The 12,019-nt window shown below is 49.0% G+C and overlaps 1 protein-coding gene across 2 annotated transcripts in view; it reads left to right on the top strand.

Moving 5' to 3' along the window:
* The window catches only part of Fhl2 (four and a half LIM domains 2), a 68,256-nt gene that overhangs the window by 52,752 nt on the left and 3,485 nt on the right, over positions 1–12,019 (top strand). For both annotated transcript variants that reach the window (XM_005075356.3, XM_040729336.1), the window contains exons 4-5: positions 7,420–7,589; positions 10,209–10,395. In XM_005075356.3, the coding sequence (XP_005075413.2) occupies positions 7,420–7,589; positions 10,209–10,395 (357 nt within the window). The remainder of the gene's footprint in view (positions 1–7,419; positions 7,590–10,208; positions 10,396–12,019) is intronic.

Below are 12,019 nucleotides of genomic sequence, written 5' to 3'. Positions count from 1 at the left end.
TGATGGTGCTCGCCTTTAATTCCAGCACTCGGGAGGCAGAGGCAGGTGGATCTCTGTGAATTCAAGGCCACCCTGGTCTACAGAACGAGTTCCTGGACAGGCTCCAAAGCTACATTGAGGAACCCTGTCTTGAATGTGTGTGTGTGTGTGTGTGTGTGTGTGTGTGTGTGTGTGTGTGTGTGTAGGACTGGTGTAGCTCAGTGATAGAGTGCTTGCCTAGCATGTGGGTTTGATTAACCATCACTGCAAAACTACACACAAATGCACATACACAAATATGGGATTTAAGAAGCAAATCTTATCATACACATAATGTAAAAATGCGCATTAGAGCAGCTCAGAGAAGCTGGCCCAGGATTCTGATGTCACTTGACTTAGAAAAGGTGGTACAGGCAGGCACAGGAGGTAGGCTCAGGGGCCACCATGAGGAATAGCTTTTGCAAGACCTCTTAAAGGCTGCCCAGATTCAAGTTGCCTGATTCAGCCAATAAAAGTATAGGTCTTCACTTACTTCAAAGAGCCAGGTAGCTTTCGGCATGTGTCATACATGCGTACTGAATAGCTAGCTATACAAAGCCAGCAGAGGGCGTCTGTCCACGGGAGAGTCATTAGGAAGTGTAGGCCCTCCCTGAAGACTAGGCAGGTGGAAGTAGCAGTAAGCAGATCACTCGGATGAAGGCGGGATGGAAAACTGACTGAGGAGATGGGATCAGGGAATGTAAAACTGACTTTGAGCAGATGGGATCAGGGAATGTAACTTTGGGCCTGTGCGCTCTGACCTATTCCTGTGGGAAGACCGACATCCTGTGTAGTGATCCAAGCAAGGCCATCAGGCGTCCTCTAGTGGAGAAACCAGGTATAGACTGAGAATTCAAATTGTTCACAAGGCAGGATTGTTAGTGTAGACCTGAACCTGGCCAGTTGGCAAGCTGAGGCAGGAGAACTAGGCATTCCAGGCTAGCCAAGGCCATACTGCCAGATTCTAAATAATTTAAAGTGTCAAGACATCTTCTTCGGAATCCTTTAATTATAGGGAGTCTTAGAATCAAGGGGAAGCGGACACATTGAGAAACTTCAGAATCACCAAGTATATCCACAGGCTTTGTGCATCCCAGGATAGCCATGAATACCAGTAGCATGTCTGTAGATCGCAATAGCATATTTCCATGTCAGATGGTTGCACACCCCTGAGACCATAATAATATTAAGTAACCACTAAAGTGTATGAGGTTTTTAGAATGTGAATTAACCTTGGAATTTGAGTTTTAAAGTGCATATTGAGAAAGTGATCTGCACTTGTGATTTTAAGTTGAAATTTCTCAATGTATTAGCTGGTCTAGCACTTAAAATACTTCATTATTCACAATATCTATAATTTTATCTTATTTTGCTACTACTTAAGTATTTGAAGTTTATTAGTCAAAGAACTTTTAAGTAGAGCTATCAAATATATTAAATCTGAAAGTGAAGCTTGAAAGAAATTCAGTTTGCTCCATTGGTAACTGACACCAACCTAAGGCCATTTTAAAGTATTATTTTTCTTTGAGAATAACATTAGTGCCGGGTGTGATGGGGCACACCTTTAATCTCAGCACTCCATAGATGGAGACAGACGGGGCTCTGAATTCTAGCCCAGCCAGTTACATGATGAGCCTCTGTCTAAAAACAGCAGCAAAAGAATCAGATTCAGCTGAGACCAAAAATTCAAGACCAATCTGGAAAATATTGTGAGACCACATGTGGTAGGGGAGGGGTTGAGAGAAAGTTCCCACCTCCGGCTGCTAAGTAATTGGAACTACAGTTGCCCCGTGTCTGACTGAAGGAGACTTTTAAACTCCATTGTGCCAGTGGAAGCAGTAATGACGCCGGCAAAAGCAACTGAAGTTGGAGCTGGGGAGATGGCTCAGTCAGAAAATGCCCGGTTCCCTTGCAGGGGTGTGAGAACTGTGACAGCCCCATGTCAGAACAGATGGGGAGGCTGGAAAGGGGTTTAAGGAGGCGCTTCTGCAACGTTTGCACTGGTCCTCTGCAGTGCTCACACTGGTCCTCTGCAGTGCTCACACTGGTCCTCTGCAGTGCTCACACTGGTCCTCTGCAGTGCTCACACTGGTCCTCTGCAGTGTTCACACTGGTCCTCTGCAGTGCTCACACTGGTCCTCTGCAGTGCTCACACTGATGCTCTGCAGTGCTCTCACTGGTCCTCTGCAGTACTCACACTGATGCTCTGCAGTGCTCACACTGATCTTCTGCAGTGCTCACACTGGTCCTCTGCAGTGCTCACACTGATGCTCTGCAGTGCTCACACTGATGCTCTGCAGTGCTCACACTGATTTTCTGCAGTGCTCACACTGGTCCTCTGCAATGCTCACAATGATGCTCTGCAATGCTCACACTGGTCCTCTGCAGTGCTCACACTGGGCTGACCAGGTAGATGTTGGCTGACACCTTTAGTCTCTCTATTCGTTCACTCATTCATGCTTTACATGTGGCTGGTCTTCCTCACACAGCGGGGAACCATTCTGTGGCCACTTTCAGGCAGCTCACAGAAAGAGCACTGATTGGTTATTGGGATCAAGTGTGTGCTCACTCAGGCTCCAGTTCTCAGCCACAGTAAGCCACTTCCACAGACGTGTAGGGCTCCCCCATGTGGCAGGGCTGTGGTGAGCTCTGCATGGGGACTTGCATTTTGTTGGAAAGATGATATGGTCACCTTTACTTCTGCTCTGTCTGCCCCACCTCAGATACGATAAACATTTTTACCAAGGAGAAAATACCACAAGTCCCGGAAGCAGTTAATTCCTGAAGGAAGGACATGGTGGAGATGAAGGGACCGCCCATTCTCCCTGGGTCTTTCTAAGTGTTTGTCTACACTGCTGGGCCGGGAATGTAGATGACCTGGCTGTTCAGTGATAGCTACAAGAGCTATCAGTGAATGTATCTTCACATGCCAGCTTTGGCTAATCAGGGAGCCCAAAGTCCCCATGAGGAAAACAAGCCACACAGCCTCTGAGAGACAACATCTGAGGTTGACCTCTGACCTTTACACATATGTGTGTGGTTCCCTGCGCGTTTGCACACACACACACACACACACACACACACACACACACACGGGAGGGGGGGTAGTGTGGGGATTTAATTCAAGTCAAGAGTTTTGAGCTTGTAGTTTCAACTTTAAAATCTAAAGCAACCAATAGAATAATCCTGTGTCATTTGGTAGCCAGGTCCCATCAATGTGTGAAGAACATGACGTTTAAGAGACAATTTAGAGTCAAATTGTGACACACGCTACATCGGATGCTCACGGCCCCCAGCATGCCAGCGTACACTCTGCCGCTAAGCCGCACCCACAGCCCTCAAGCTCCAACCCTTCTGTGGGAGAGCGACTAACCAGCTACACTTTCTGTTTTATTTTTGGCTTGCTTTGCTTTTGGCAAAGACGGGGTGCTGCAGAGTTCTTGGTGACAGACTGACATATGGGAAGTATTTGGGGGAAGATATGCAGGGTGAGAAGTAATACTTCTCCAAAGGAGATCATTAGACCTCTGGTAAGGTAGATTCTTATTGCGACAATGCTCTTCTGGTTAATACGACTTTGAAATGACGGTGACACACCGGTCCAGGAACAGAAGACCCAACCCACAGCGCAGCTGAGGAGGAGTGGGGAGACAGAACTAGCTGCCTGGCAACCAATGATGGCTGAATTCTGGGCCGCATGTAATTAGTGGGGCACAATGGTGGGCGGTGAGGCATGGCCCCTCCCACATCAATCATCAACTCACAGGCAGATCCGATGGGGGCATTTTAGTAATGGAGGCTCCTCTCCCCAAGGGGATTCTACCTCACCTCAAGTTGACAAAACCAGACAAACAAATCCAACACCCAGCACAAGACTTAAAAGAGAAAAACAAATCTTTGGCGGTGTCCTGAACAAGAGCCCAAAAGAGTCAGTTTGCTCTTCCTCTGGGGGACAGGGCCCCTCGAAACCCTCCCCGTGTCTGTAGGTGTAGCCCAGCCACACAGCTACAGCCCAGGCTCTACTTACTTCTCTCTCTGTTCTCCCACTTTGGCTTTGTTTGTTCTGCTTTACACCCTCTTCTGTGAGACTCCAGTGGATCCCAGGTCCCTCCAGTTTGCCCTGACCTCCATGCATAGGAGACCCCAGTGACAGGATCTTTCATGCCTGGGGGCAGGCAAGCAGGTCCTGGGGAGGTAAAGGCACAGAGGAGAGACTAGTGTCATCAGAGAGCAGCTGGGCCAGCTTCTTGGTGACCCACACGACATGGGTGCAGGACAAGTGAAAACGAAGACACACACACAGACAGACAGACGGACGGACGGACGGACGGACGGACGGACAGACAGACAGACAGACAGACAGGGTGGCTCATTTTCTTCACTTGGGTTCTGGGACATCACGGTGAAGGTAGCGACAGAGGTGTCACGGAGGCCTTTTGCCGTAGTTAGCACACGTAGCCTCCCTAGTAGGGGATAGAAGAGTGGCCCTGGGATCCATCCCCATGTGGTCTATTGGGCTGGAAGAACCTGTGTAGTCTCTGCTTCCTACCCAGGTGTGGCCAGGAACTGTGTGAGCCTTGGTCTGCTCACCTCCCAGGGAGCTCACGGTCTGCAAGACCCCTCTACCAGAGCGTGGTTAAGTGAACCATGTCAAGCAAGCAGAGTTACTTTGAATTCAGAAGCAGTGCAGCTGACGGGACCGTACAGCCCTTACGTCCCCTTGTGTCCTGCAGGACATATGCCACAGCATTGACCCTCTGTGCTCAGCCCCTCCTGAAGTCTCTCTGATGCTGTGGATGTCCCTGCTTTACAGCCAGCGAGCTGCAGGAGACCAGATTGTTTTGTCCCTCCCTCTGCCCTGTTGATTCAGGATATATCCTGCTCTGGATCCCCAGTTCTCCTGGGTAGAAATGACAGTTCTGAAGTCACAGATTCTCACGGGGGACATCGTTTCCTCTCCCAACAAGTCGCAGAAACGTGTCTGCCGTTGATTCATTGAAATTGTTTGGAAGTCTCAGTTCGGGCAGCTATTGGAGCTCTTAGCTCCAGCCAGGACATGGCTTTTTGAAAATTTCCCGTCTTTGAGACAGACTCACGGTAGGCTGTTAGTGAGTGCAGAGGTACGGGTCGGTCAAGGGACCGCCTCACGCGATGGTGAGAAGCGAGATATCTGTGGTGCATCCCCACAATCAGCTTATTCCACCAGGCAGCAGGCTGGAGGCACGCAGGCAGTCTCTGAGTTGGTCCTGAGACTTCCTACCCTGGAGGAGACCTTAGTCTCTTTTGAGGTGGTCTTCAGCTGATTGGGTGAGACCCTTCTGCTGGAAGGGATGTAATCTTCTTCCTTCCAGGTCTGCTGGCTGCGGCCGGGAATCCCATTGGAAACTACACACACAACAGCCTGGGGACCAGTGGATTTGTTGTTATTGTTGTTTAGTGTTTAAGAGACAGGATCTCTCCACACTGCCAGGCTTGCCTCAAACTCTGCCTCAAGCGAATCTCTTGCCTCAGCCTCCTGGATGGCTGGAACTACAGACATGCCTGTTCCTAGAAATGGCCAGGATTTGATCACTACTCATTCTTTACAATTATTACTTAAAGTACTATGTGCCCTTTTGGATAAATGTAAATATCATATACCAATTAAAACATAAAAGAACAAGGTAAACAGTGGGCAGAGCGTCTGTGTAGCATTGGCAGTGGATTCAGGTTTGTGGGATAGAGCCCTACCCAGACTTATACACCACACTGATAAGGCAAGAAATTAGGATTCCATCATCAGCCTATCCTGAGTCTCAACGGTCCTCATGGCCTGCATGCTAGCCCCTCTTGCTGATATCAGAGGGAGGAAGGCTCACAGAGGACCCACATGTTCCTGGTTCCTCGCTTATCTGTTTGGATGGCAATAGGACCCCTTCTTCCAGACTGTTCTGAGTCCCTTTAACAGAAGCCCCCTGCTAGCCACAATTCGCAGTAACTCTGCAGCCTGTGGCCATGGCAGTGGACAGCCTTCCAGCACTTTCCATAAAGGTACAGTTCCCCAGCCCTGCATTGCTATGAGATTTACTTCAGAGCCCAGCGTGGTGGCATATACCTGTAGTCCCAACACTCATGAGGTAGAGTCAGAGCAATAGATGCAAGTTCTAGACTGACCTGGTCTACTATGAATTCTAGAGTAGCCAGAGCTACAAAACCAGATCCTGTCTTAAGAAACCAAAGGGGAAAAAATTTACTGGGGCATACACCAAAAGTGAACTGTTGAGAGAGTTGTAGCTGACTTGTATTCAGTGAGAAGTCGCTCGCTGGTGGCCTGCTTAACAACATCACGTCAGACAAGAGCAGGGAACCAAGGTGTAGAGGAGCCAGGCCCTGGGTGCCAAGGAAACACATTTTAAATCTTATTCTCACCTGGACTCTGGTTGTTTAGTGTAATTTTCACTTCAGGACCCATGGCCCCAGGACAGACTGTGTACCTTCACTTTAAAAGTCACCATGTGTTACCCAGAAATGTGCCCCACACGTTTTACATAGTCTGGGAAAGACAGAACCTGAATTTCTGCTCTTTGAGGAATAAGAAGCTGAGAAAGTGGCCTAAGAATGTGTATAATAATTCTCAAGAGGAGAATGTACCGTATTCCCTCCATCCTTAGCAAGTTTATTCTGAGGCCCGCCATCAATAGTACTCAGCCTACATTTCCTCTGCTTTATAATAAAGTTTAATGTGTAGACCAGACACAATAATATCAGGGAAAATAAAGTTATGTGGAGCCAAGGACTGTGTGGTACCATGATAGTTGGTCTTGTAACTGAGGTGAAACAACAGGACAGTGCCCATCTTTAGCAAGACTGGATAGAGGAATGTGATCCCTCACCGTACTACCCAGAAGGGTGTGCCATTTACTTTTAATTGTTTATTTTTAGCTACTTTTATTGTTTATTTCTGGAATTTTCCATTAGACATTTTCAGTTTGACGTAAGCTTGACCGCAGATAAATGAAACCATGGAAGGTTGAAGGCATGAGTGTGGTGGGGAACTGTTGTCATCCCTGGGTGACAACCTTCACCAACCCCACCCCATGAGAATGTGCTAAATTGTGTTGCATGTCATCTATGTTTTGTGATGCAGAAACACACTTAGCTTTTTATTTTCGTTTAATGTTTCCAAACACCGTATTTAACGTAAATCTAAAGCGCCTACTGCATACCCACATTCTTCTAAGATCACACGTGAAGCATTGAATCATAAGGCAGAATAGGAATTACCTCCAGCTAGAGCTGAGCCTTTGAGAGCAGGAGAGACTTGTATCATGAGACTCAGTGGTAATGGGCTCTGTAGGGACACCACAGGGACTCCACGCCAGTCTAACGACAGCTGCTGCTGTCTCCTGCCCCTCCCCACAGGTACCCGAAAGATGGAATACAAGGGCAGCAGCTGGCATGAGACCTGCTTCACCTGCCAGCGCTGCCAGCAGCCCATTGGAACCAAGAGCTTCATACCGAAGGAGAACCAGAACTTCTGTGTGCCCTGCTACGAGAAGCAGTATGCCCTGCAGTGCGTGCAGTGCAAAAAGGTGCTCAGCTCCCCCAGGGCCTCTTGAACTTCTCAGTTCCCATCCATGTCATGAGGGCATGGGCATTTCCGCCTTGCCTGCTTTTTCTTGCTCGAAAGTCTGTGCGTTGATCAGTTGGGCCTGTGATCTGGTCTCCGTTTCGAAGAGATGAGCTCTGAGAAAAATTCATGCCTTCCAAAGCATTTTCAAACGTTTATGGCCTGATGGTAGAGGGGAATGAAACTCCCTGTCTTAACCTGACTCTGTTAAGCTACAGAAGGGGGGCCGCCGCTCTCTCTCACACACAGCTCCATGGACGGAGGCACTTCCAGGGCCTCGATGCCATTAGGACTTAACGCCAGCCTGTTGTTGCGCCTTCCCCTCCCTCCCTTCCCTGCTCATCTGTGCCCTCCCCCCTTAATATCCCTGCTCCACCCCCCACCACCACATTTATGGTTCTTTGCTGATTAATCCTGCGCTTCAAGGTCTTGTTTTTTTTCTGGGCTATCTTTCTGCTGCCCAGCTTGGCAACAATTTGGTTCTTTTCAGTAAGGCTCATCTTGATGTGCTGGGGGGAAGCCCACATGTGGGTTCACCCATCATGAACTCTGTGAGCAATGCAGGTAGCTCATCCTTGCTCACCCATGAAGGTTTTATGGCCATAGAATCTATACGTGATGCCTGACATTCTCTTCATTCGCACTTATGCACGACAAAAACCTGAGCTCTGTTTGGAGGCCATTGACCTTGAGGTCAGCCCCACGGTGGGGCCTGCAAACCCGTAGGTACCCCTACAGACTCCACATTCCCACACCGTGATGGCATTCCCGGTGCCTCCTTTGAGTTACTCCCTCCTGCCATCTGCCCACGTAGTCGCTAAAGTGCAGGTGGCATAGCCTTGTGGGGCGCGTGCCTTTGTATATGTGCTCCCTAAAAACACCCAGGACTTTCAGGCTAGGCACATCCCTCCTTGGGCAACGAAAGAAGCCCTGGAGCATCAGAGATCTGAGACCAGACAGGACTCACACAAAGCCTGGATTTTAACGTAGGTGGAGATGACTATGCAGCCTGTGGGTGTCTTGACACATGTCCCGTGGGACAAGACAGATTGTTCACAGAGCAGGCAACAAGGAGAAACCAGCTAATCTGGGCGTGGAGGCTGGGGGTGTTTGGGGAAGAAATCTCTGAGAAAGCTATGCTGAAGCTGAAGTGATGCTGCACCTGCTGCTGTGGTGTGAGGCGGGGTGGAGATGGGGGGAGTTGCCAAGAGAGGTGGAGTGGTGATGGGGTGAATAGAAAGAGTGAGAAGAGATAGGGATGGGCGAATGTAAGGTGTAGGAGATGGTGGGTGTGAGATCCAGGGCACAGAGGGAGGACCTCCAGGCAGAATGAACACCACCCCACATAAACACACCTCCTGTATCTCCACAGAGCGTGGGGGACACAGAACACGTAACATGGAATTTATTTTCCTTAAATTCTGATCCTGGGGTAGGGGAGTGACCGGCAAATGATCTCTGAGGTGTGGTTTAATGACAAGAGAGCAGGACGGAAGGGGACCCTGGTTCTTCTTGCCTTGTCATCAACCAGCTATGGCTTCATTCTTGGGCAATGCCTGGGTCTCAGTTGATCCTTCTGCAGCTTAGAAATAGCATCTTACTGCGCAAGCATCATACAAGAACCCCAGAAGCTGCCAAATGCCTCCACACTTCAAAAAGTGAAAAACACCAAGGTGTGGCCTGGAGTATTTCCTTTATTTGTTTTTGTTTTCCTGCTGCTTCTTTCACCACCACCTGTCAATCCGAGACCTATTCAGACTCCCCCAGTCTCTGACTCCAATCATCACACATGCTTGCAACTCCCACGCAAAGCAATATTTAAGGGTAACTAGATGCGGTTGAGGGATGGCGAGCTGTTGAGCACTTTGCAACTTCTTCGTAAACGTATGTCTGTAAGACAGGGCGAGGATAAAGGCTTCCAGGATGCAGGTCCCCTTCAGGTCATACCAGTAGGTGCTAATTCCAAGTGTCTTTAAGCCTCCCACGTCCTGCCCTTGTAGTTACTGTCCAGGCTGGGCATGAGAATAGAGCTGGAGAGGGCACCACTCGCTGGTATTTGAAGGAAGGCTTCCACAGAGATTTGTCCCCATTCATCAGTGTAACGTCATAGAACTGAGACGCTCGGGTCTTTTGCCATGACTCTTCAGCTACAGGGCTGCTCAGAAGTAGGCATCAATGTCCTCAATGTTATCTCTGATCATGACTGCAAACTCTACATCGCCTTTCTGTTTGGGAAGGCGGCAATGCCTGTAGCACCCATGCCTTCTGTTTTCCTGCACTAGTGATACCTAAAGACCCATTGTCACTAGGGAGAAAGCCTAGAGCGACAGTAGAGGTATGGAGGGTAACACGAGGTGCCTGAGGTTTGGGGTTCCTTTACCACTTCAACAAACTGGACATTTGCAGGGGGTTGGGGGGGTCCCGCGTCATCCACTGGCAATAGTGGTGACAGATGCCTACCAGAAACGGGAGCAGCCCTGACTCTTGCATCTGTTTCTCCCCTCTCCCAGCCCATCACCACAGGGGGTGTCACTTACCGGGAGCAGCCCTGACTCTTGCATCTGTTTCTCCCCTCTCCCAGCCCATCACCACAGGGGGTGTCACTTACCGGGAGCAGCCCTGGCACAAGGAGTGCTTCGTGTGCACCGCCTGCAAGAAGCAGCTGTCTGGGCAACGCTTCACAGCGCGGGATGAGTTTCCCTACTGCCTGACCTGCTTCTGCGACCTGTACGCCAAGAAGTGTGCGGGGTGCACCAACCCCATCAGTGGTAAGCATCCAGGAAGCCCACTGTCATGGACTAGGCTGTCTGCCTCCTGGAGCACGGGGGAGCCCTAGAGTGTTAGCATGGGTGTCAGCATCCTGTGACGCCCAGTGCAGCCCACCTTTCTGTTGCCCATCCGTGGCACACTGCTTGCGCTTCCACGGGTAACTGACGACTTGCCCTCATCTGGTCATGGAGAACCACCGGCCTGCCATTGAGTGTTTCTGCTTGGGTCTATGAGTCTGGTACAAGCACATGATCAAAACGTATGATCCCTTTCAGCCCCAGCATCAGACTCAGTCACCTTAGTGAGACTCATTTAACCACAGACCGCAGCTACATGGAGGCACGGGGTATATTCTGAGTAGTTGATTCATAGCATGGAGCCCAAAGTGAGAGCCCAACGTGTGCTTGGCTGGCCAGCCAGTTATCAGGACTGAGCTATGGAGTGTGCTGAAGATACTGAAGGTGGAGACTAGACAGCTTCAGACTAAACTCTCACCATGCACCAATCAGTGGCCAGATGGGGAGAGAAAAGTACAAGCGTTCTGTCAAATGTAGGACTGCTTCCTGAAGTGCATTTTCCAGTCCCATTCATTCACTCCACCTGGTTTAGTTTGCTTTTATTGCTCTGATAAACACCATGGTCAAAGGCAACTTGTGGAGGAAAGGGTTTATTTCATCTTACCGCTTACAGTCGAGCATGAAGGGAAGTAAGGGCAGGAGCCTGGAGGCAGGAGCTCACGCAGAGCTAGGGAGGAGTGTAGCTTACTGGCTTGCTCTCCTTGTCTCACTCAGCTGGCTTTATTGTATAACCCAGAACCACCTGTCCAGGGATGACACTCCCCACATTGGGCTGGGCCCTCCCACACTGATTTTATTAATCAAGAAAATGCCTCAGATCCTACTTGCCAACATGGAAGAGGGTCCCTTTTCACAGATAACTCTACGTAGTGTTGAGTTGGCAAAAAGTTAACCAGTCCACCGTGGCTTCATCCTCGATGCCCAGTCAGCAGACACATGTGGCAGGGCCTGCAAGCCACGGATTTTCCCTGTACCTCTGCAGCTGAGTACCACTGTTCACTTTGCCTAGAACTGAGTCGTCTTGGTCCTACTCACCTTCCACACTGGCAGGACTCCGGAACCTACCCAGAGCTCACTCTTTATTTGCAATGTAAAATGAGAGTATACAGAATACTTACATTTTCCTTTGTCAAGACATCTGATTCTAGTGCTCATATACTCTAATTTCCTTGGAATTCGTTATGGAGAGAACCGGGACATTCCTCAGTAACACATCATCTTTGGTGCTGTTTTTATAACTTCTGTTGAGGGAAACATTCACAACACTTTTTAGTCTGTGGGAAAACAGTGTAAATGTGAAGTAATTTAGTATTAGACATGGATGTTTGTTGCAGTTATAGAATTTTGAAAAAAAAACTCTAGGAAGAACATGATTCTTCCTTTAAAACAGCAGAATTAGTCCTCTAAAAAGCAGTGACTGATTTTCAAAAACCATATACAAGGACTGTGAAATTACAACTAAAATGTGCTTTCAGCCAGATTTCCAGAGACTTACACCCTGAGTTTGGATAAAGTTTCGGATAGGGTCTTTAGTGTTTTTCCGCTT

This window comes from Mesocricetus auratus, unplaced genomic scaffold (assembly GCF_017639785.1).
Source record: "Mesocricetus auratus isolate SY011 unplaced genomic scaffold, BCM_Maur_2.0 Super-Scaffold_100021, whole genome shotgun sequence".
NCBI lineage: Eukaryota > Metazoa > Chordata > Mammalia > Rodentia > Cricetidae > Mesocricetus > Mesocricetus auratus.
Note: the sequence above shows the minus strand (reverse complement) of the source record. Positions and strands in the feature narration are given on the sequence as shown.